The sequence below is a fragment of the Larimichthys crocea genome, chromosome XIII (assembly GCF_000972845.2).
Source record: "Larimichthys crocea isolate SSNF chromosome XIII, L_crocea_2.0, whole genome shotgun sequence".
In the NCBI taxonomy this organism is placed as follows: domain Eukaryota; kingdom Metazoa; phylum Chordata; class Actinopteri; family Sciaenidae; genus Larimichthys; species Larimichthys crocea.
This window is the reverse complement of record NC_040023.1, coordinates 17536910-17562797: the sequence shown is the minus strand read 5'-3', so window position 1 is coordinate 17562797 and position 25888 is coordinate 17536910. Positions and strand designations below refer to the sequence as shown.

At 42.6% G+C, this 25888-nt stretch overlaps 2 protein-coding genes across 3 annotated transcripts in view; both read right to left on the bottom strand.

Moving 5' to 3' along the window:
- Positions 1 to 5511, bottom strand: part of itga8 (integrin, alpha 8) — a 41584-nt gene extending 36073 nt beyond the window's left edge. The window contains exons 1-2 of the mRNA XM_027286263.1: positions 2994 to 5511; positions 2560 to 2690 (exon numbers count right to left, since the gene is read on the bottom strand). Of these exons, the coding sequence (XP_027142064.1) occupies positions 2560 to 2690; positions 2994 to 3187 (325 nt within the window). The 5' untranslated portion in view covers positions 3188 to 5511. The remainder of the gene's footprint in view (positions 1 to 2559; positions 2691 to 2993) is intronic.
- Positions 5512 to 5623: 112 nt separating this feature from the next.
- On the bottom strand, positions 5624 to 25758 carry mindy3 (MINDY lysine 48 deubiquitinase 3). Of its 2 annotated transcripts, none has more exons than XM_010756899.3 (16): positions 25640 to 25758; positions 24867 to 25201; positions 24465 to 24544; positions 24129 to 24189; positions 23804 to 24028; positions 23550 to 23601; positions 22682 to 22796; positions 22351 to 22424; positions 22115 to 22194; positions 21806 to 21876; positions 20860 to 20940; positions 12530 to 12602; positions 10446 to 10518; positions 8347 to 8434; positions 7446 to 7517; positions 5624 to 6669 (listed from the first exon to the last, which is right to left on the bottom strand). In XM_010756899.3, the coding sequence occupies exons 2-16, from the start codon at positions 24958 to 24960 to the stop codon at positions 6520 to 6522; spliced, it is 1389 nt and encodes a 462-aa protein (XP_010755201.1). In that variant the 5' UTR covers positions 24961 to 25201; positions 25640 to 25758; the 3' UTR covers positions 5624 to 6519. The 2 variants fall into 2 exon arrangements, with proteins under 2 accessions (XP_010755201.1, XP_027142063.1); XM_027286262.1 differs by lacking the exon at positions 25640 to 25758 and adding an exon at positions 25380 to 25570.
- Positions 25759 to 25888: the final 130 nt, after the last annotated feature.

Genomic DNA, 25888 nt, shown 5'->3' with positions numbered 1-25888 from the left:
TGAACATACACATTATGACCATTTCCCAGCCGACTCACAATAAAGTGTCAGATTTGGTGTGAGCCCATGTGTGCATGTGTGTCTTTGCTCTGTTGTGGATATTTTCCAGTGTTATTAAAGACCAGCTGGGTCTCTTTAGAGCTGCGCAGACCCCTCACCATTAAACACCTTCTTTCAGCACATGCACACACACTCAAACAGGCACATAGAAGCAGACGATAAATGCATAAAAGCAGATGTATGGTAAACCTTTGCCTATTAATATTTTCAGATTCTCTGAGGGAGTTTGTTATGGAGTTTATTTGATTCTAAATCTATTTTTGAATTCATTTCCTGTCATGCCATCATTTACAGGATGTACGGTAGAGCCTATCTCTCTCTGAGTGTGTGCAGAAATTATTCTATAATCTAATAGAGAATAACCGCTAAATCGATGAATAAAGCCCATCATTCTCATCTGCGGCACTTTCATGGCCCTGGAGGTTAAAAAACAGGGTCATGACTGGAAGGAAGTTCTTTTTAATTCAGGTTTGGACATTGTGTGCAAAAGTATACTAATACACACACCCAACCCTGTTTAGCTGAGGTCAGAGCAGAGGACTGGCTGTAGATTGAAGACCTCAGATCTGTGAATGTGTGGTACTGTTTGAATGAGAAGGAGAAAAATAATTCAAATAAACGACTGCATGATTCATGCATGTATCGTTTTCTGACACCCTAGGAAAACAGTAGGTTTCTTTACTCTAATCATGGATAAGAAAACACTAATGTGTGCCTATCACCATATCAATCCCTGTCTCGACCCCCCACCTCCTGCACTGGCATGACTTGACACATCTGCATAGTGTCACTGAAGCCACACACACACACACACACACACACACACACACACAATCACACAATCACAGGTACACACGTATTCAGGCACATGTGAAGCTGACATATGGATATTAACCAGTACAGTAGACACAGATGGTCGCCACTCATGCTGATATTTTGTACAGTGTGCACCAGTGTGTATTTGTCCCCATGTCTGGTTTATACCTGTAATATAGGGTCTGCTGTAACACGAGAAATATCCACCATGGCCACTGTCATCAATCACATTGTGCATACCCACTCATTCTAGCGAATAGACACACACACACACACACACACACACACACACACACACACACGACTGCACATGCATCTGTTCCTCTATGTTTATTCCTAATTCTCCCAAACCCTAAATTTCCCCAATAACACTTCACACTCAAACTAACCCCTCTGTGAAAAGTAACCTGTAATTAACTTCAGGGAGAGCAAAGAAGAGTGTCCTCACTTTGGGGGTTTACCCTCATGTGCATGCAGCCTTGCTTTAGTTCAGGTAGAGTAAACAGGGTCTTGCTTGCATCAGCTGATCTGCTATCACTTGTTTCGTTCATGCTTCTTCATTAACAGCGGTGTATATATCATGACACTTCTCTGCTATTATCCTCGTGCCAGTATCACTTGCTGCTGCAGCTCCATCCACAACTAAAAACAAACTTTCTCCTTGAGCTTTTGCAATCTAATCTTCAAGTATGTTAACAACTTTCTCTGAATTCTGTCCAGTAGATTAGTTCTTCCTGCCCTCAAAAGGCAGAAGCACTTCCACCAAAGTTAACTGTGCTATATGTGGTCAGTGCCTTCTCCGTCTTTCTTTTTTTTTTTTTACTAAGATGACAGAAAGTCTCACAAAATTGGGAGAGAATGTTTTAGAGAGGGTGAGGCAGAGAGAGAGAGAGAGAAGGGGAGAGGATGGAGACGGGGATAAATTTTCAAGATCTAATAAAAAGCAGACCTCACCCAATCCCCCTTTCTTCCGAAGGGGAACTAAATTCCCATGTGCATACGGTTTACCCCCCCTCTCTCCCTCTCTTTCGCTTTCCCACTTGCTCTCTCTCTCTCTCTCTCTCTCTCTATCTAACTGTTGCGCACACACTTACTACTCGGATGGAAAAGTGTGCATCAGAGACATTAAATGCACAAACAAAGACTGATTGGACAGTTACTCTTGATGATAATATATTGAAAACCATAATCAACATGATGTAGGCTTGCACCAGCAAACCCGCCAGCCACCTTTTTTGTTAGATGAAGCTGATGAGACCCACATGTCTTATCTCTCTTTTTCACGGAGCACCACATGTGCCAACTCACACTCACACACACACACACACACACACACACATACCAGACACACAGGTTATGAAACTCCAGTGGTTCCAAATGCAGTCAAATCTGGGGCCACCTACGGTTTTAAAAAGGATCCACTTGAACCTCTGTGAAATGAGATCTTGTTAAATTTTATTTCAGTTATTCACTAAAATACTGCTCATAAAACTATGACACTGTTGAACATATGTCTCACAATCTGTTTAAATATAACAGTGAAGTTATTCCTGGCCATGTCCCATAACGGCAGGACGCTATAGAACAGATTTATACCCAGTGGGGCCCCCAGGAGGCTCGTTATGAATTCATTTTGATCCATGACATGAAACAAAAATTGAAAAAGGCTTTTAGGTTACTCACTAGAATTGTCAAAAGGTATCTGTCTGCAACTGTCAGTGCTTCCAGGCCAGGGGCAGTAGTAAACGGCCCCAGCCTCCACAACACCAGGCTGGGAGGTGTTCGCCTTTGGAGCCCCCACCAACACGCTGATCCTGGAGGGGGAACAGAGAAACCAAAGTACATGCAAGACATGCAGGAGAGTGTGCAATACCTCATGCAGACTTGTGCAGTTGGTGCACCATTTGTCTCCTTCATGCATCTCAGCTTCTTTTCTGTTTCATAATTCAGCCTCATTACAGTTTGACATACCTGTAGCTACAGAGATCACTTAAATGTATTTTCTGGATGTGTAAAGTATAGTTGAAACTAATGTACAGGTATAGCTTAAGTGGAATTAGATCTTAACTCCTGCAGGACCCTGATGGGACAACTTCAGTCCTGCTGTTGGCACTCACGTGTTGCTGTCGCTGGTAGCTTGGTAGAAGTCCACAGAATAACCGAAATAACTTCCATCGGGTCCCCTGTAAACCGTAGGATGCTCTGCGTAAAGGTTAAAACTCCAGACTCCATTTAGCGCCGGCCACAGCACCGACAGCACCCCGAGAATAAACATCCCAGCGGAGGAAACACAGTCCCACATACGCTCCATCCCTAAAGAACAGCCAGCTGCGCAAAAAGACCCCCCCAAAAATGAGAGGGAACTGGGAGACAGAGCAGAGAGAGAGAGAGAGAGAGAGAGAGAGAGAGAGAGAGAGAGTTTCCTCTGTGCAGGTGAGGTAGGTTTGTCCCGGGTTAAGTCCGCCAACTGGCTGTCACTGGATCACTGCGCTCCCCCTCAGAACTGCCTCCTGACACCCTGAAACCACCAGGTCTGTCCAGAGTCTCAACTACAAGACTACACAGCCGCGCCCCCGCCTTCTGCACAAAACTTTACCCCCTACACACACACACACACACACACACATGTACACACACACATTGCAAGGCACAGACCACATCTGAGCGCGCAACGGGACTGGCGCGTCACTACTCCTTATATGGCACACACACACACACACACACACACACACACACACACACACCGTTTTTGCGGCGAATTTGGGAGCTTAAACCTGAAACAATAAATAATATTCAAGTGAGATTTACAACCACCTCTTCTCCTCCTCACACAATTCCAGCCACGGGCGCACGCAAAGACCTTGCGCGTACGCACGCAAATACAAAAGATCATAAATGGAACCACTTTCTACTTTTGACTTATTCAGTCATGGCGTTAAAACAGAGCTGCATTTCCTCCCTGTGAGAATAATCTCTTGTAATTATGTCAGTAATTATTATGTGGGCTTACAGCAGAAATCTCTTGAGCTGTGTGTGTGTGAGTTCAGGCAGTTTGGCCCCGCTCATCGCTTCACTCAACACCAGGCGATTTCCCCCTTTAAAGCTCTGAGGTAACACACTGTGCTCTTGCTGAAAATAATATCCTTCAATGAAAAATTGTTTCAAAGAGGCGACAGGCCAGACTTGGCTGTTTTTTTAATGTATTTAGCCCAGCACACTTTTTTTCTAAGACTATCAAAAACTCATATTCCATGCGTGTCTGTGGGGCAGAGAGGAGGGGAGATGAATGAATGTGACACAAATGTTCAGGCAAACTTCCAATCTTCTGTTTATCAGCTCAGGGAGTTTGTTTTAATTAAACTAAGCTTTATGGGCACATTACTGATGAATGAAACACTACTGCCAGCCACACAGTGTAGTAAAAGTGCAGTGGAGCAGCACTGCATGTAGTCAGTGTGGCACTGGAGTGTGTTTTCTGTCAGGAGAGCTGATAAGAACCAGGTGAGAAGGTGAGGTAAAGAGTGTACGGGAAGGACACAAACCTTGACCTGCCAGATGGAGAAGTTTCTCGCCTCAACACCATCTACCTGCTCTGTTCTCCACCTTTAAAACATTTCCTTACATCCATCCATTCCAGTAACCCTGTCTCCTTCCTTTATTGTTTCATTTAATTCAGACAAAAATGGGTTCAGCCTCAACAATCTCCCTGATCCATTTTGTGCAACAATGGTGTGTGTGTGAGAGAGAGAAGAGTAAGAGAGAGGGGTCTGTTCTTTCTCAGCCGTTTTAGATGTAAATCTAAGATGAACATGGGAGGGAGAAAAAAAAAAGACCACAAAACATGAGCACATAGGAGACAGATGTGTACGCTCACTTTCTTCTCACTGACGAAAGAGATGGTGATGATGATGAAGTGAGGTGGCAGACATATTCCTATTCCTCTTGTGACGCCAGGCAGGCAACTAGTGTGTGTGTGTGTGTGTGTGCACTTTCATCTGTAATCATTTTCTCCACCCCCTTAGATCCAATAAAATTCACACAGATATCCAGTTTCCAGGAATACACACATTTGCGCACATGCTGCTCAGGTCCGTCTGCCAGTGTGTTCTGATCACAGATTTACTGCAGGTCAGTCTAGATGATTATTGCACACTCACAGTGGTGCTTTATATTCTACACACTGTGCCCACGATCCCCTTCTCTTTTTACAAACTCATGAAGAGAGTTAAACAGATTGTTGCGTCAGATTAGACACACACCCTTTCTCCATTAGACAAATCCATTAGACACACACACAGCCAATATTACAACACTCCCGTGCACCCATGCATACTGGAGCAAGGATATAAACAAATACATAAAACACTGAGTTAAGTACTCTTGGACTGTTTTAGGATGCCTTATTATGTGGGGAGCTTTATTATGTGGGGAGATTGTGATGATGAGATATATAAATCGGTTTACAGAGAGGTATTACTTGAGTACTTCTCTGTAAACCGATTAATACCATTAGTGTCCTGGAGATTTAGTGAATTACTGATTTAGAGTCTCTGGAGGAAACAGAAGTTAGTGTGTGATTTAGTGTTGACGGGATCCAGACAGACCTATGACATCCTGAAACCCGAGGTTGTCCAACGTCGGGTCAGTATGTGATATTTATGAGAATAAACAAAAAAAAAACACACAGAGGAGGAGAGGATGTCTAGGATTTAAAATCTACTGAACCACACAAACTTTGAACAAAAAAAGTGTTTATTCCAGAACCTTTGAGTGCGATAATAAATACATGAGCACTTGGCCAACCATCCTAGTGTGGTGCATGAAGCATGCACATTCACACAAAGCACCTAAACCAGCTTCATCTTGGTGAAAACACTGAAGAAACCTCCTGTTCAGATCTCCAGCTCTCTGTGTCTGGGTTGGTCCCTTTACACTGTAAACGCCGTAAAATGGGTGTGATAGTGTGTGTGTGTGATAGTGTGTGTGTGTGTGTGTGTGTGTGTGTGTGTGTGTGTGTGTGTGTGTGTGTGTGTGTGTGTGTGGAAGGCTTTGGTAGGTTTTCCCTCAAACAGTCCTATAGCTGGATTAACAGTAGTGTTTCACAGTCGACTGTACATATGGATCAGAATGTGATTTGGTGACACATTCAAGTCGCTGAACCAAACCAGTTTTGCTCGCTAAACAGTGACTATCTGTCCACTGCTGAACTGTAGCAGAGGTGTCGGCACAGAGCAGAGCTTTAAAAAATAAACAGTCATTCTTTTTGTTTTTGTTTTAAATAATCACATCAACATCCTGCGTGTCAATTACAAGCCATGGTGAACAGACAATAGCATGAATTTGAAAAGGTGAGTCTGCACTTTTGTGGAATGTGTGAGTGAGAATGACAGGATGGATCTCAGGCATGTTTGTTTAGTCCATGAACAATGTGTGTCTCAGTCTCTCGTGTGCATTTATGTGTTTTCTCATTCGTCGTCGTCCTATACGTGTGTCAGTCGTTGTGATCTGCTGACCTTTTAGGGTCAGTGTGCAGAGGGGGAGCTGGAGAGGTGTGTGTGTCTGTGTGTGTGTAGCAGGAGTGCTTTATTCACATCCACATACACAGACGCGCGCACACACACACACACACAGATTGTGTCACTGCTAGTTCAGTGATGGGGAGCGGTCGGTGGTCCACAGCAGCTCGATGTAGGGCCACTTGGTCTGTAGGCAGCGCTTGACTGGAGTGTCGTCTGTCCGAACCATGGGGTCCTCAAAACCTAGCACCAAAGCTGTCCCCTCCACATACTCCACCTGAGAACACACATCAATACACACGACATACACAAATTTAAACACTTGCTGCAACTTTGACAGGTGTCGCCTCTATAAATCTTTTCTTAAGATAGCTCTCCTGAAGGGGTCAGGGTTGAGATGCAAAAGATGGATGCAAGGACACAACAGACATTCATAAAAAGGTGCACACACAGCACACACACCCATATATATACCAGCTGCAGGGGACTGCTGTTTGTAGGTCTGTTATTCCCATCTGGAGCTATGGGAATGGAATTGCCATCACAACCTTATAGGTGCCTCGCTGCCATGTGCATATGTGTGTGTGTGTGTGTGTGTAGGCGTGAGCTTTTTGTGGTGCCATTCCTGCATTTTCAGGTAGCGGTATGGAAAAAGACTAGACAAAGTTGACAGATGAAGAAAGTGATATTCCTGAGTAATAGGCTTTTGCACAGCCACATCCACTGACAATCATTCATCAAACTAAGCCGGCTTAATAGGCCTGTGTTTGACCATTTATCACGGCTAGGTTGCCGACAGTGGTCTCTGCGTTGAAATGACTTGAAGAAATAGGAGGCTAAGCCAGGGTTTTTGGATGGATGGACAGGCTATTAGGCTCGCAATAGCTACTGTTTATTCTGGAGTGGCCGGCCGTCTCCAACTGTGTGTGTGCGTGTAAGTGAATGATGACAGGAAAAAGAAGAGAAGGAATACGCAGAGCGACAGAGAGAATATGAAAAGGAACCACGACCATCAGCTGCTATGAAAAAACAGAACATGGAACAGTGTCTTACCCTCTCGTTGTGGTTAGACTGTTTAAGTCCATTGTAATGGTAGATGGGAAAGGAGTCCGGGATTCCTGAATCCTAAAACAAGGGCAGGGAGCAGAGTAAAAAACATGCAATGTAGTTGGGATAGTTTCTGGGCAAACTGTTCTCACAGAGATGGAGCTAAAGACTCACAGAGGCAGAACATTCTTGAACAAAAAAGTTAAACAGGCAACCAAAAGTCCCAAGTGTTAAATCTAAATGTGTGTGTGTGTGCATTTGTGCACTGAAGCAAAGCTGAACTCCAATTACCAGAAAGCAGCCAACACTACGAACAATGACACTGAGCCAAAACACTTTGGCGTAAAGGTGCAGAATGCTAATAGGGTGTGTTGTCTGAGAGTGTGTCCAGCTTCGCGTGCTCGTACACCTATATGAAACCCTAACCCGCACCCCAATCCCACATGTGTCTGAGTGTGTGTGTGTCCAGTTGGCTAATGGTAGTATAATTTCTTTGCGGCTCGGGGGCCATTCCTCTGGCAAGTCCCTAAAGCCCTGATCACTTTAACACAGCTCCCCTCTATCTCTCCCTCGCTCGCTCTGGCTCATAAAAGGAGTTTTTAACCACTATTTCTAAGCTTCTCAGCAAACAACGTCATATGATGGGTGAACACAAGCATACATTTCACATGAGACACCACAGGAATGTTTTTGGCATAAAAACCTTTGATTTGCTAAAACAGCACTACACATGTGCTTGGTAAAACAGACATTAGTGTCACCCGTACAGTATGTGCGACTGTTGTGGGTGTGTGTTTTAACTGTGTTGAGTGGATTGAATGGCTGGTAGAAGGTATATGTCATCCTGTTTGTGTTTGCGTCTCTGGAGTGGAAGTCCACCTTTGCGCACACACACGTATGCACATACCTGATCAGGGAAAAACTCCAACAGGAACGGGCCCAGAAGAATTATGCCCAAACTCTCCGGATCCAGCTTGCTCTTCACCAGACTGACACTGAGAAGGCACAGAGACAGATAGGAAAGGAAGTAAATAAAAAGTGAGGAGAGGGAAACAGATCAAGAAATCCAGAGAGAGAAAACCAAAAGAAGGAATATGCAGGTCAAAAAAAAAAAGAGAGATAAGCTGGAAGGAGCCATAAGATCAGCCAAAAAAATAAGAGTGACATTTTCTGTATAAAAACTGAGTAAAATTCACGATGATCTCATTCCACTTTGTGGAAATGACGTGTGTTTTGGTGAGTGCGTGCATGTTTTCATGAATACTGTGGTACAGCTAAACATACCTCTTTCCAGACATTCCTGCGTGTTAGATCAGTGTTATCATTATTCCACCGTGATAAAAAAAATCTGGTCAGATTGCCCTTTTAAGGCAGTGGGGAGAGAAGCCAGGCTTACGCTGAGATCCAGAGGGAAGGCAATGATCGTTTCTTCACCTATCAATTTATACATGTAGTGTGTGTGGCAGGATAGCACGCAGAGCAGACAGTGACCTTGCTCAAATGTCATTGACCAACACACTGAATCTCTAAAAAAAAGATCTGGATTTATCAAATGTGATGCTCTACAGCCAGGCATTCTGCTCCCTTTGCAGAGCAGTGAGAAAAGTACACGTTTCATCGGGGATCAATAAATGACTGTATATGACTTCATCATGGACTAGACATGAGACGATGGTGCATGCAAATGCCTAAGTGCCACAGTTATTGGTTGTGTCTAATCCATCCTTCTGTTCGTGATATATTGCAGTCAGCTGATGTTTTTACAGACTGGTCTGGATCTATCATTTGTCACTGTGCATTGTCTTCATTACAAGTTGCATACAGGCAAATGGTGAGAAAGGAATAACAACATGTGAATATTTTTTATTTGTTTTAGTGTCACATTTGCTTTAATTTGTCCGAATTCAATCTGTCAATATCGCTTGAAAACATTATTGAATGACACTGGGTGGATATGCTGGATATGCTATATAGACATAACTGAATATAATTATAAATATATGGGAATGAGGACACTTCATTGTATTCTTTTCACACTGAAATTAAATCATATTTTGATCAGTTCATGTGTCTGATGCCATTATGCATCAGATGTAGTTTACAAATTAAGAGAATGATTATGTAATAGTTAAACTGTTGGAAAATACAGTACCTCTGCATTTTGTTTTGGTGGATTAACAGTTTTCTTTTTTTTTTAAACTTGACATTTAAATGTAATTACACACACACGCGATCAAGGGACGAATTGCTTGGAGCTGTATCCTGACTTTAGCTGAAAACAGTCAGTGTCCACAAAGTTACCACAAATGATAGCAGCTGATGGCCACAGGTCATATGATACTGTATGTAGAAAAAGCCCCAGGCAACACAAAAACCGTTGCACTCATCTTCCACGAGTGATGAAAGTTTTCAATTTAGTACTTCTAGACACTCCTATTAATCTTTTTCCTTCCCAAACACTAAAAACGTGGATTTTTTTTCACATGGAGAAATCCCTGCAATAAGTCTCTCGTTGTGTGGTAAGGAATGAGACTCGCCTGCTCGCACTGGGAGCCCCCCCGCCCCAGTTTGCTGTGTTTTGTTGTGATGTATCGCCCATCTGGGGGTCTGCAGAGCAGATCAGTGGTCCAGTTATTTGGCCAGGCCCACGGCTGCAGCGTTAGGACTTACTGTTCCACAGATGAGAACGTGCTTCTGTTTGAAGCGGCACTTTAAAGCGTTTCCTCCCTCTCTCAGTCTTTCTTCCTGCTGTTAATGATCTCCCTCTAAGCCTCTGTTTCGGACTCTCCTTCGCCCTTTCTTTCTTCCTGTGCTTTTATAGTGGACTCTCTCTGGTCTTACGTTATAGTAGCCTAGTAGTGAAACATGAGTACGGAGCTGCTGACCTGGCCTGGCCGTGACTTAGGAGTTAGAACTTTAGAAGCTCTACAGGTGCCACACAGACACACACACACACAAGCTGAATTACACACACAAACATAAAACCTTGAACATGCAAGCACTTACTACTCAGGCTCAGAGACAAGGTCAAGGGCTTTCATCACGTCTTCCAGCAGAGACTCCGGGATGAAGCCATTATCTGGAGACAGAAACAGAGAGACAGAGAGACTGATGCACTGGCTGACCCTGGATAAAACCTAAAATACAGGCTTTAGTTTAAAAAAAAAAAAAAAGGGACGCCTTCACCCACACACATATGGCACAAGCACTATTTACATCACAGGCCCTGAAGAATTAACTCATCTGACACAACTAAAAACCACACACACACCTTGTCTCTTCTCTCTGACCTACATTCCACGGCTGTGATGATTGCTTTACCTGAGAGGAGAACCTTTTAAACACTAACATGTGGCTTTGTGGGAAACAGTATTTGCGTGTGTCCGGGCTCTTACAGTTTTGTCTCTTTTAAACATGCAAGCCTGTGTGGCCTGTTGTTTGGAACATACATAAACCCCTGGTGCACTGTGAAGAAGATTTACTAACGAGTGCTTCGGTTGTCTGCTCTCGAGCATCTTAATCTGGCGTCTTCAATGCCAGATGTTATTCTCTCGGTGTAACAATTGATAGTTTGACAGCTAGGGCACATACACCGCACGCGCGTGCACACACACACTTTACACAGGGACTATGACAAACCTAAAATATTAAAAAACACGATGAGAGCGTGGGCTGCTGTGTGTATGTCTGGTGAGTCATTGCATGCGCGAATGCGTCTGGCGCCCTTTTTCCACAACACAGGGAGCCGTGCTGACTCTACATATGACACAGACAGATTTATGAGTTTTTTTACACAGCACTCAAATGTGCTGCTGCTGCTGGCTACGGCATGTGTGTATACAGTACATACTCCTTGCATGTGCACATTTATGTCTGTGGATGCACCTACTATGGCTTCTGCGTGCGTTGTGTGTGTGGGTGTGTGTGTGTGTGTGTGTGTGTGTGTGTGTGAGAAAGAAAAAGACCATATGGCTCTCAGAATGTCCTGGCAGATGATAGCAGAGATTTGAGAATAAGAAAAATGGTATTTCGAGCAATGGGAAAAGACAGATAAAGAACAAGGAGAAAAAAAAACAGGCTGTTATATCTACATATTTGTTGTCGAAGTCGTCCGAGCAGGCAAGACTGCATTACATCACACACGGTTGTAGATCTCTACAAAACAACACGCTGTTCCAAGAAGCCAGATAAAAAATATTGTTGTTTATGGCGACGAGGATGGCACACTTCACTTTACAATAAATACACATAAAAATTAATCCTCAGCTGAACACTCTTGCGACATGGATTGCTCAGAGTGTGTGATGTTAACATATTCATATCTTGAGTGTGGCTCCATATCTCTGTAGCTCTCTGACCTCGCTCTTGTTCTTGTCCACGGCAGAAGAAGAAAAACATTCCGTTGCTGATGTTAAGACTAAATGTTTCATCATTTCTCAGTTTCATGTGTCCAAGTGCTTATGAACGCACAGAAACATCCCGCACTATAATCTCGAGGATACATAAACTTCCGACCTTTAATTCATTTTTCAGTCTGTCTTCTCTTTAACTTCCTATCATCATTGTCTCGCTCTGTGTGTCCTTCCCCTCGCCTTTTACCCCAGTCACACTGGAAGTGATAAGAATGGACGTCTAGGAAAGCGAGATGGAGAGGGAAGGAGCAGGGTGGTTGACTCAGCTGTAAGAGGAGCTGATCTCACCAACGTAAACAACAACAGTGGAGATGAGAGGGGGGGAACAGTCCCTCGTTCTGCCTGCACAAGAAAATAATGGAAACAAGAAAGAAGAGGCGAGGAGGGCAATGGAGGTTATAAATGCATCTGCTCAACCAGGAAGAAGGGGAGAGAAAGAACACAGGGTGAGGACGTTGTTTGCTCAGTGTCTGGTGTGTAGCTGTGTTAGAATGAAAGTTTGGATTAATTAAAGTACATCTGTGTGCCAGGATTTTCATAAATCTGGTGTGGTAATGAGCAAATAAAGTACCACGGTCTATAAAAACAAGTGCGCAGGGGGTAATGTGTGTGAATCACTGGCAACATAATGATGATGTGCGCAAAATACTGTACGTGATACACACGCTTGTTATTTACCTTCAGGATCAAATGACTGGAAGACCCTCCTTGCCTGTTCTGATGGAGACTCTGGGCCTACCAGGGACATCTCCTATAAAGAGACAGCAAGGGAGAAGAAACAGAAGGATAGGAATTGGGAGAGAGAGGAAAGAATAATGTAAGGGCATGACAACATGACCTAAAAATGACCACACAGAGATTTGTGACTAAAGTGGGGAGACAGAGAACAGAGAGATAGAGCAGGGAGGAGAGGAAGAATTAGATCGCATTGTTGCAGAATATGACTTCATCCGTGTTGAAACACTAGAACAACGCAGCATGAAGCACCAAGCATCTAGATCTGCTAACAGCCAACAGATTTTGATTGTCCTTGACAAGGTTTAGCAGCACTAATACGCAACACACTGGAAATTCACTCAACATGCAGTACCACCCACCGCAGCAGTGTGTAATGCACTGCTAATGTACACTGTACATGTATGTGTGCGTGCGTGTGAGACCATGCAATCTACAGGCAATCACCAGAATCCATTGGGTTATTAACTGATCTGCTGATAAAGTTAGACGGCTTGTTTTCACTCAAAACACACAATCAGGAAATCGAGTCTTACATATACAGCCCTGTGATTTATGACACACTATACAGTGTTTGTTTGTTAGTGAGGTTTAGAAAGAGTAGTGTTGGCAGGGACATCAAAAATCAGGGGGGGGGGGCATGGCTCTTTTGACTGTAAAGGCTGATTAAATGAACATTTAACTTAAGACATCAACTCACTTCAGACAAAGTGCTAGAGAGATCATCTAACAACATCTGAAAACCCCTCTTTTATCTAAAATGGGAATCTGGCAGTCAATTGACAATTTTTGTAACCTTCTAAAATGAATACGAGAGGTTTTGCCATGTGCGAGGTCTGAACTTCATTTTTCACATGAGTACTTCTCCCCATTTTCAACGTGAAGGCCATGGAGGAGAAACTGTGCACAGTCATCCTCATGTGTAAGATTAACCAGATTGAAATAATAAATAAATAGAAATGGACACAAAGCTCCTGGAGAGAGATCAAGGACGACAAGACGGCAGCCTTTGAATGCGCCTTCGTATGTGGTTGGACGACACATTGAGCTAACATGTTTGTCTTGAGCATACTAATTCTTAAACACTCTAAACCTAGAGACTTGTGACAGATCTCATTGGATAGGAACGACTTCTTAGGCCTTCTCTTATCTGCTTATTTTGAAGCATTACTGTCAGATCTTGTGCACAGCTTGGAGCAAGTTAAACAGCTGGATAACCATCAGTTTCCAAATAAACAACATAGCAAGCAAACAATGAGGAGGAGTGCAAGGGCTAGTGCCATGAAAATATCTTGCATGAAAAAACCTTTTAGAGAAGTTTAAGAATACTTTTCCGAGAAAGGATGACATTAGATACTTCTAAAAAAGATGGCTTTTCAGCCTTAGCTGTCTCGCACACACTAATTCGACTGTGTAGGCGTGAGTCAGAGGGTTCGCAATGTTCTTCCATGTGAGAGAGGGAGGGTGTGTATTTGTGACAACGAAGTGCTGGACAAACACACAATGTTTTTGGAGAGCAAATGAACCCTGCTCATCTCCTTTAGCTGGCCTTTATTAAAAGCTTGAGCCTCAGATCCGTACAGGCTGCTAGGGTTTCATGGTCCACTTATTACTGTATTCGGGGCTTACTCAGGGAGAGGGAGGGAGAGAGAAGGGGGTTCAGGGGGACACATCGAGAAGAGATGACTCCCAGCTGCCAGCTCTTCAGATGCAGAAGAAAAACAGGCACAGAGCGGCTCACACACTGTTCTGTCACACAAAGAATTGCAGGGTCCTGATATGTTAACATTACAGGCTCCATAAATCTGACGGTAGATTTGTCATTAGCTAGATATGTCTGTGTTTCACTTACAGGGGTGGACGAGGCTAATTTTGCTGCCCCAGGAGGAATAAAGCGCTAAAAAAAAGTTCCTGAGCTGTCGACGGCAGTCTGAAGACAAACTCACTACTTGTAGGAGAAACAATGACATGAAACATGAACTGTTTTGAAAAAAAACTGTAACTTGAACTTATATTACACTCTTACAACAGTATACTTGAACTAAGAAAAAAAAAACACGAAGTGATGAGAGGCTTAATCGATCTTAGTCTGCCATATATAAGCCTGCTGCCGCTGGTCCAATGTGCCTCGTGAGCCACAGCTTGGTTAACACAATTTATTATCTTCCAGAGCAGGATGGACACAGTGTGTGTAAATCACCTGGTAATACACAGTTACAGGATGTCAACACTTTACCAGAAGACAACTGCTCATAAGTGTTCATCAGCCGAGAAAACAAAACAAAACATACCATTACTGCCAGTTTAAACAAGTTAATATGAGGCTAATAAACCCATAGAGAAGAAAAGACAGAGACTCACGTGTGCATAAGATCATACAACACAGGCACACATAATAGCAGCAAACATTACGTGATTGTGTGTGTGTGTGTGTGTGTCTGTGCGTGATGACAGGTCTGCCTGGTCTTTGATCTATGTTTTATTAGAGGCCTGAGGAAGACGCTGCTGAGTTGGAAAACATGTCATGGAGCTAACACACTCCACAGGGAAGGTGTGTGTGTGTAAGTGTGTGTTTTGGTGCTTCAACGTGTCTTTCCTCTCAGTCTCACTGTGTTACAATATTGGTGCGTGTGTCAGTGTAAGAGGGAAATCTGTGCAGTAATTAGGCCTGTCCGCTGCCAAAATTTGTTTGCTTATTCTGGAAAACAAGCTGGTATTCAGTTTGTTCAATCTGCACAAATACTCATGCTCACGCAGAGATACAGTACAATGGCACACACTTGTAAGTGTGCCTTATGAAATCAAGGAGCACATTCCAATCCCCGCAGTCCGACCTTAACCGTGCAACAACAAGCTACCCTACATAGGAACAAAGAAAAAGCAACACGCACCACCCTGAGGACTTAAAAACACAAAGTAATGCGGAACATTTGCTCTGGACAAAACCAAGAATACATTCACTGAGGTCAAAAATGTCTACTTTCAGAGCAAACAATGTAAATGTTTGGTGTGAGCATCATGGTCTTTTCAGTAACGTCAGATCTACGACACATCTACCGACACATCCAGGCTTGTCTTATAGCATATGATCAAATGAGACTGTACTGTACGCACGATAAACATACACATATGTATGTGTGTTTCTCATCAGACCAGATTTCCTGCGTCACACACTCCTACAGCAGATAAAGTATCAAACTCTACGGACGACTGCCTAAGCTTTCACCTCTAGCCATCTACACTTCTACTCTTCTCTCTCCTCGCTAGACTTAGTGTCTCTCGACCCCTGTGGGCCTTTTTCTTCTCCTGCCCTTTCTCTTACCCAGTTGTACTCCTTTTTACCTGCCTTTTCCTGTGCTAAGTAGCTACTCCAGATTTGGAGTATTTCCTGCCCTTCCACCCTTGACTTTTTCATCCATTCTTCCTCCCCCCTTTCATCCTTTATCTCCTCATGCAGGTAGGTACTTCAGGAAAGACAGGTAGGCATAGTACTTTGCTAGAGTTACTCTTTCTTTCCCTCCGGTCCACACATAAGGCTATTGTGTGTGCTGAGAGGCTCTGAGTGGCCATAGAGTGCGTCTGAAGGGATCGGTTTCGAGACAACAAAGCAGAGGTCTCGGACAGTGTCTCCTGCCTTGTTCCAAGCAGGCAGCGACAGACTCACTACATGACAAGCTGAGGAGGGAGTCTCTGTGTGAGGACTTGTTATGCAGAGTGTATGTGTGCTTGTACTGTATGTGTTTGTTTTGTTCACCTTAACTTGCCTGTGTCCCATGTGATTACAAGTACAGAAAACAATGGAAAACCTATCCTTCTTGCTACATACAGAGTATGTGTAGTATCTACTGTACGTTTGTGTGTGTGTGTGTGTGTGTGTGTGTGTGTGTGTGTGTGTGTGTGTGTGTGTGTGTGTGTGTGTGTGTGTGTGTGTGTGTTTCAGGTGTGACAGACAGGACAAAGTAATGATTTATGGAGCTGTCTTGGCTGTGAAAGACTGTGTCTTACCAGAAAAGAGAAGAGACACTAGAGGATATTATATAGCGTAATGATGGGTCCTATAACAGCGAACGACACACATGGGAAAAGGAAGAATAACACAGCACACACACACTGACACAGACGGCTTTTCATCCTATTACAATGGCCTTTGGTTTGACCTGACACAGATTATTAATGACTGTTAATGTACACCGCTTTGTTATTTTGTGTTTGTGTGTGGCCCGCGCCCTCTGACTATGCAAAGAACAGAAAGTAATCCTCTTTAACAGAAAGTACAACCGTCTGATGTCATACTCTAGTCCTGTTAAGGCACATTAAATATTTGTCTTGTATCAGCTACCTTTCAGTAATCTTGGGGGATGATTCAGTATTATTGTTTATGAACTCACTAGTGTCATACTGTGTTGATATGATCATGTGTTATTCTGACCAAGCTGTGATTATACAACAAAAAAATTGGTTGTTTTTGTTTGTTTTACAAATATTATGCCTGATTTTGCCATAGCTTGATGTGATATTATTGAATTATTGGAGACTCGTTATTAATATAATATTCTAAACTCATCTAGCTTTGACACCTCAGCAAATTCTATCATCTGAAGGCTGTGGGATGCAGTCAAACGCTCTGGAAAAGAAAAGTAATTTAGTCTTAATTTTGAATATTTTATTAATATAATGATATTGATAGCAATACAGTCCAGCCCTCTTGGCGATGCTTTAAATTCACTGTGGTTATGCCAATAAAGACTCACTAAAGGAAACTGACCTACATTATCTGTCTGCACACTTGTGCTTTAAATTCCTGCCCCCTTGAAGAACATTTTGCGTATGTGTGCAGACAGAAACAGTCTTATGGGACGCAAAGCGCCACAGCGGCTGCTCTCCCTCCTAGTAAATCACTGACCCCGAACAGGACTACTGTACACATATGCACACACAAAAACACACTTGTAACTCCCTCGAGAAGCAGAGACACAGGCTGTGAACCTCATCACTCATTGAGGAGAGTAAAGAGCTATGAGAAATGTCACAGGAGGATCCCCCCCCCCTCGCCTTTCCTGAGTGACCACTGCACCAGTTTTTAAAGTGCATCCTTCCTTTCTTCCTGTTTCCTTCCCATAAGGGACCAATAATCTGAAGAGGTTGGCTGAGGTGCACTGGGGAATCTTTTTCTTGGGCAACCGACCTACTGCACTGGAGTGGATAGTTACTTCAAAGACAAGAGGGGGGAAAGGAAGGAAGAAAGAATCCTTTTTTTAAACATATTGCATGATACGTCTCATCCATCATCCCATCCCTCTTCTCCCTCACTCTCTGTCTGTCCTTCTTCCTTTCTCTCCATCCTCTGGCGTCTAAGAAACTCTTGTCCAAAAACAGATCCCATTACATGCCATTATACACACTCAGCCTCTTTCTCACATAGACACACACATTAATACAACAGAGGACATAGAGAGAGTGTGGGGGGTGTTGTGGGTAGGGATCAGAGATGGTGGAATGGCTTTTGTGTAGGTAGATTAGATAAAAACATTAATGCTATTAAGCTGATGGTCTGAAAGCCACAGTCACACACTGACAGCGACTCGGGGGAATACACACCCGTCCCCAATGGCAGACAGAAGGAGCCGCTGACACATCAGAGGCTGGGATCAGGTTTTCTGCTTTTGTCGGGAAGGCTCTATATCGGAGCTAAAAGCTACATAACCAGGTAGCGTGTATTTTTGTATCACGAAGCCTGGGAAATCTCACAGTGCTGCAAATTAGCTCTAAAGATAGACTGTCAGTCAATGAGGACAGGGTCATACTCAGTGAAGTCTACCAGCTGAGTCCTCTTGCCCCACGTCTTACCCCTTCAACTTGGGCTCAAAGCTGTAGCGCCGGCATGGTATAGCGTCAACCATGTGCGTCAGTACATATGCATGTGTGTGTTCAAGTGTGTTCCAGCAGGACAAATGGATCCAGATGGGAACTCTGGAATCACATTCCCTACAGGAAGCCATCTACCTGAATCTGCGCACACACACGCACGCACACGCACACACACACACACACAGACACACACACACACACACACTAATGCTAATCAGGATTAGGTTCCCTGTGCTCTGGAATGTGTGTGAAAGAGTTGGACTGTGTGTGTGTGTGTGTGTGTGTGTGTGTGTGTGTGTGTGAACATGTCACCAGCGCCGGGGGAGTTTTTACAATTGGTAAGTCATCAGCACATGCATGACGACTTTGGGTCATCAGTGAGCCAACATATGATCCACTCGGCTAGCAGGCTTTGAGCTTAATGCATGTAACTGAGCTTTTAATCAATGGTATATTAAGGGAGTGGCGTTATGATGGAGATGATTGCCTGGGATTTTTTTTTGCATCTCTGGTGCCATTTTCACAACAGCAGGGAGAATCGATTAGCTACAATCAAACCTGCCAGCTTTAGCACACAGGCCATAGTAATATATCATATTACATGTTCGCAGATAGTGATGATAAACATGCGTGTTTGAGCGCAAACTGGGTGAGTGTGTACCCATGCATGTGTATGCATCCACACTAGCACAGCGATCCGATGACTCATGCATATACCAAGAGCCAAAGTTTCTCTCAAAGTTACAAGAGCGGCGCTGACCCCAATTACAATCTGCATGTATGTCTGCACACACATGCGCGGTGTGCATCTGAGTTGCTGCTGTAGGAACAGGATATCTTTGCTCTTTTTCCTGAACCTTTTAAGAAGGGACTTTACCTGCATTTTGACCACAGTCATGAACTCGGTTCCAGTTTTGTTTCCTGGGCTGTAACTTCTTTCACACTACTCTGAGATTCAGTGCTGCAGAATAAACCCTTGAGCCATCACAAAATACTACATCACAGTTTTGTCAAACACAAGCCTGCCAGAATGCAGCAACTTGTAAAGAGCAGTCATTCATTGCACTCTAGCCTGAATATTACTATCATTTAAAAGTGGGTGGGATATTTGTTCTGTGATAATGACATGTAAACAATAGCCAAATTCTAAACAACAAAGAGAACAGACACTAGGCAAGTGAGTGAACCGTTCAAACTGCTGTCAATGTGATTAAGTACTAAAGCAGAGAAATGACCCAGAAAAATCTGAAAGAGACTAGATCCTCACTCCTTTTGACACAAGTGTCCTACCTTTTTATCACTTTGTTGTGTAAGTTTTAGGGGGCTCCTTATACAGAATACGGCAGAAAGGGAATATACTATGCATAAACATGTTTTCATTATTGCACAATCACCTGAAAGTATTGTTATGTTTTTGTTATCTTAGAACAAGCTTCTTATATCTGCAGATGCTGCGTGTCCTCATCCATAAAGTATGACATGTTTCTATAGCCCACACCTGTCAAACTAAACATTCAAGGCTATGTAGTTTCTCCCTCACACTTAAGGGTAACAGGAGGATGAGTGGAGGGGGTAGTAATCCACAACTATACCGCTAAATGCCACAAATCCTACACACTAATCCTTTAACATCTCCTTTCTAACATTTATCTAAAATAAATGGTTGTTCCATGCTTAATCATTAATCAAACTAATCTGCTTTTAAATTTAAGTCTAATTTGTCCAATTTTAACATTTCTTGGGAGTCAATGGAAAGTCCAACATCATTACAGTAAAGAAGCTGTGAGTGACTTGGTTCTGTTATTTCTGGCGGTTCTTACCTGGGACAACTTTGTACAATAACAAAAATGTTTGATTCATATTATTTAAATAAAACCTGGCAGTGAAGGTAGACAGAACTATCCTGCAAACGGAGGCTCTCATTGGAGTCCAAATTCAGCGGTTTACATCATGGTCATATATTATGAAGGACACATTGTTTAGTTGATCACAGATGGTTGAGAGACTTAAATTGTGTCTTTTTGTGTGCACGTGAGTAAGAAAGAGAGAGCATGAAGATTTCTGTGTGTGTGTGTGTGTGTGTGTGTGTGTGTGTGTAGTTCTTAAGTTCTTCTTTGGAATCTAATCTTTTTTTCTCTTAATACGGGATAGGTGAAAAAGCCAAGAAAGAGCACTGGCCATATATGACTATCTTCAGCTCTCATTTTTCCCCTCCCCTCCCCTCCCCTCCCATGTCTCTTTTTTCCCCCAAAATTGATATCTGACCTGCACTATATTAAATCTTTTAGCACATTCCATATTTTGGTTTTTCTGACCTGCTGAGGAGGCTGGCTTGTATTACACAATGTGTGTCTGTGATATGAAATATGGGTTTGGTTGCTTATGGATCAGCGCATTGAACTTGCCTTCGTGAAAAACACAGAGAGGTGAGTTTCACTGCCAAGGATCCAAATAGGGAACTTTGGAGACTTGAGGAATGCCCCAACCTGAAACACGCACACAGAGAAAGGGAATGTGTAACAAATGAATGTCTATTTTCAGTCATTTCCAAAGTTTTATATAAGTCTTTTTCATTAAGTACATTAATGTTTGAGCAGAGGTTACATCACACAGAATATGAACAGCGTGTTACTTCTTTGGATCCTCACCGAATCATAAGTATAGTATGTTAACATTCAACTCATTTTCACTTGGATCATCTCTTATTAGTCACTGAACTGGCTCATATCCAGTTTAAATTTGATTTCTATATAAAGAACAATACATGATAAACAATAAACAGCCTATATATAACCAGACCTCTGGTTATTCAATATGGGTTGTTCTCTTAAAAATCACTCTTAACAGCCCTCTAGTTACTTTGGCAACCATCTACTTGCTATTACCTTATTATAGCTGCTTACTTTGTTAGTATGTTTCAGTGCCAGCTTTTTGGGGCTTGCTTACGTTGGCAACGATAAATGGCCAAGATTCGACTAAAATGTGTCACGTCATACGTATTTATAAATCTCTTTTGTGATCTATTTTTAGTAAATGTGTGTTTCAGTACATGTGTAGGGAGAGAGAGACTGGAGAGTTTAGAGTTAGTCTGTTCTAACTGTTCCTTCCAAACACATATTTTCACACGGGAGCTCTCACAGTGGTTTGTGCTCAAATATTGGATATGTCTCACATCTAAAAGTCAGAAGCAACACTGAGCATTTGTGTGTTTTTTTGTATTCCTAGCACTCCCAACTTATACAATGGATGTCCATTTCATAGTGAGTCTTCATCAAAGAATAAAAATCTATAAATCCCTTGCATATTTTCCATGAACAAACATCAGAAAATGTGTTGTGTGAACCTCTGTACCTTGCAGTAGCGTAGTGATTCCATAAGTGTAAGAAAGCCAACTGATGCTTGCTTATGAATACCATGTAGTTCTACAAGAAAGGGAGAAAAAAGAGCAAGAAAATGAGAATTTGTTAGATTATGTCAAACTGGAATCAATTTGGCCTTTTGTGCATTGCTGTGGTATATAAGAATTATTGCCCTCTGGTGGATATGGTTTAAATATGGGGCCACAAAACAGAGTTTTGTCAGTGTGGTATGTGTGCATGTGTCTGTTGTGTGAATATGGCATGTTTGTGTGTTCATGCAGTAACTTCAGTAAAGTCTTACTCATGCCAGAGCACTCCCTGTCTCCATCCCAGACATTAGAGACAGCATGACCAGTTACAAGGAGGTTCACCAGGCTCTGACTGAAAAGACAGATAAGATAGGAGACATCAAGAATTCTAGAGACAACATAAGATTTGCAGTTCCCTTTTATCACACAAAAAATTATTTTTCCGTAATGTGGAATTTCCTGTGTCAGCTAATTGATAAAAAAGTGTGATGAAGAGGTGTTTTTGTACCTGCCATGACCATGCACAGGGTCTATGAGAGGCTCCATTGTGTCCTGAATCTCATTTCTGATATTCTCTATGCCCTAAAGAGAGAGGATTTGGCCAATTATGTAATACACAGGAAAAACACTTAAAATAACAAAACACAATCACATGTCCATTAATAATAAAGAAAAAAACCTTGTATTTCAGGTTAAAACTAAAAGGTTTTATCAAACTATCACTTCATTCAAATTAGTTAAGAAATATAGCAGAGACAACATCACCAATCTCATAATTTCTAATCAGTATTTAATATATATATATCCATATCTCGAGCTAGCCATTTTTTTTCCACTACCTTGGCGAGAATGACAGAGTAGAGGAAAAGCAAGACTCCACAGCACCCCCTCCAGGTGTGGTAGAGAGACAGCACCTCCTCTCTGAGACCAGATACTGACATTACAGTCCGCTTGCTGCAGGAAGGGGACAAACATCAAGTTGATTTATGAAACACTCAAAAGATTTGTTGGGTTTTGGGATCAATGAGACTGATGTCTTAATTGTATCTGTCATGTCAGGTTAGTAAAGATAACTTTCGCAATAGGGCAGAAATCAATAAAATACATCAAAGAAAAATCTGATCCTGTCTATTTAGAGACACTACCCTGTTTTGTTCCACCTTGGAAAGCTCGGTAGTGGAGTTGTCTGTCTTAGTTTAGCATGCACTTCTTTACTGTGAGTCAGCACTGTTTTTTGCTGACTGTGGTCTCAGCTGCCAGAATGCTGTGTGATGAAATTTCAATATTCCTCTGGCAAAGGCAGCCTTGCATTCACTTAGTTTGTGTGTGTGTGACAGACATTATGTGTGCAAGTAAGGTAGTGAGAGGTAGTTTTTTTCTATTTTTTTTATTAGGCAATCAGTGAAAGTGCTGAGTCGTCAACTTGTGAGCAGAGTGAAAAAGCTAATTCAATGTGAAAGCCAATTCTTGCAGACTAGATGAATCAAATAGCACCCCTCTTCTCCTCCCCTCTGCTGAGAATGTCTTCTGAGAAATATGTAGTTCTCTGTCCCGGTACTGCATATTGGCCATTGTAAAGCAAAGATTTGTGAGGTCTTAATCTCTCTAAGAAGACACAATATTATTTAATGTGCAAGATTATTATATACAGTCATGAGTATGAGATGCAAGGTGTTGGCTACAGTAAGAATATGAAGTGTTACTTACTGGAGAACACTGTGAAATCGCTCAAAGCCAAGGTCCTCAGCAGCCAAAGCAGCTAGACACAAGTAAAAACACACTGTAGTATCAGAGCATGACACAGGAACTCCACACTGTCAAATAGTTAGTCATCAACATTACTATTATTGTGATTAATAGTACAGACTAGGCTTGGGTAAATAAGTAAACATTAATATGTTTGTGCACTGTTATTCTGAATTTTGCTTGTAATGTGGGAATGTGACAGACGCAGGACTCACTGGGTTGCTGTTCCTGTGGCGGCTGGCTGCTCTCTGGCTCTGGCATGTCCTGTGTTTGTGACTGCGACTGTGTTTGTGTCTGTGTCTGCGTGTTAGTATGTGTGCTAGTATGTGGGCTCTGTCCCTTGGCCCAGGTCACAAGGCAGAACCCTGTGGAGGGGCTGGAGCAGGCAGACTCCAAGATTTCACTCAGAGTGGAACACAATGCTGTTTTCTGTTCCTCCTCTGACAAACAGAAGCATAAAACATGCTCAATTTAACAAGCCACACAACTCGGCAAAAAAAACAAAAAAAACAACGGTTTATTTTTATTTGGACAATGTACCTGTCATCTGTCTCCAGTTGGAACTTTCTCTGCTGAAGAGAATGTTCTTTAAGAGGAAAGCCTGCAAAGAAACACAAACTAAGCCTCCACATCTGCCAGAAAATATTCCTGCTGCTATGCTACACCTCCTATGTATCGTTTGTCCATAGTCTGCATTTAATAGACTAACAGAAATCATTTAATTTCTTAATATACTACGATCAACAAGACACATTTTCCCCTTTTCGCTATACAGTTTAAAGCACATCCACCCACTGAGCATGTGGGACGTGTGAGGGCTCAGTTCTGTTAGGTAACATGCTGGACATTAAGACTAAAGTTTGCACTAGACCATACCTGGACAGGAGCAATGACAGCACACGGCCCTCCTTCAAACTGCTCCAGTGCCGTTTGTTCATTCTCACTAAAAACAAATCCTGCGATGAAGACAGAATAAAAAGTTGTGTCAACAGAGTAACTATAAATACATTCACAGCATTGTGAAATGACACTTTCTGCCTGCACACATTATAAAACCCACAAGTGTATGCATGTAAAACCACATTCAGGGAAAACTCTAGAGCAGGAATGATTATGTGCTGTATTGATACTAACCACGGGCCAACAACCTGTTGATAAAGAGGAGGAACAAACAGTGTAAATGGCTCCTCACAACACATGGATGAACATCCCTGTTTTTTGTCTTTCCTGTAAAAACTATTTCATTCATATCATCACACTGAGGCAAAGCATCATTACCTTGGGTCCATCTGCGAAAGATGGAGGCAGACACTCCTCCACTGGAGGGTCTGCCCCAAACCAAATCCACCACCTCTTTATTTAACTCCGACATGACAACTTTTACTGTCAGTGGATCCACAGGCACTCCCTTTTCAGTCCAACAGCCACGAGGGGACAGGACAGCTCTGTTGAGGCCAACTTGACAGCTCTTTCTTGGGTTGATAGTCCACTTCTCTCTGCAGGTCGTGCCTGTGGCATTGGCCACAAGCTACCTGTGTGGCACAATACAGTCTGACTCCACTGGCTGGCAGCAAACTGGCGGGTAGGAGTGACATCAACGTTGCCACAATAGCCTAGAAAGAAATGCATGAGAAACATATGTTAAATAATAAGTTAAAAGAGAGCACTTTTTTTATTCACCGGATTGGATATCTAAGGTGACAATAGCTGCTGTATACATCAGTGTGATGCTATACACTCGCTCGTCTCAATAACAAACGAGAAAGCTAACCGTTAACGTCAAATACGTACAGGCGGTAAAAGTACCGACAGCAGGTAAACAGCTCGCTATTTTAGTGTCGCGTAGTTTCGTTAACACGTTGTTGTCACGCAGCTGTGCGGTTTGACCAGTTGTCTCGTTAATGTCAGCGGTTAGCATTAGCTTTACTACTAGCGGCTAATCTTTCATTGCTTTGTCATTCAGTTACTTCTCACATCACAGCCGCTGTCGATAGTCACCGTGTGAATTAACGCGGCCTTTCACTAGTCAGATAACATTAAAGCAGCATTACCTTAATAGACAGTCGAGTAAATGGATTCCTTATTGATTTAATATGTTGGTAGCAGTTTCACCAACGTCTCTGTCATTCGTTTATTTACAAGAGAATTCTTAAAAAAAAAAAAAAAAACAGACGTACATTGTGACGTGACTGCCCATTGGTTGAAATCCAGATGCGTCAAGGGGTACAGATCTAACGCGTCACCTTATTGGTCGACAGGCATGTCAATCAATACGAGCACCCGCCTACAAACGGAACCGT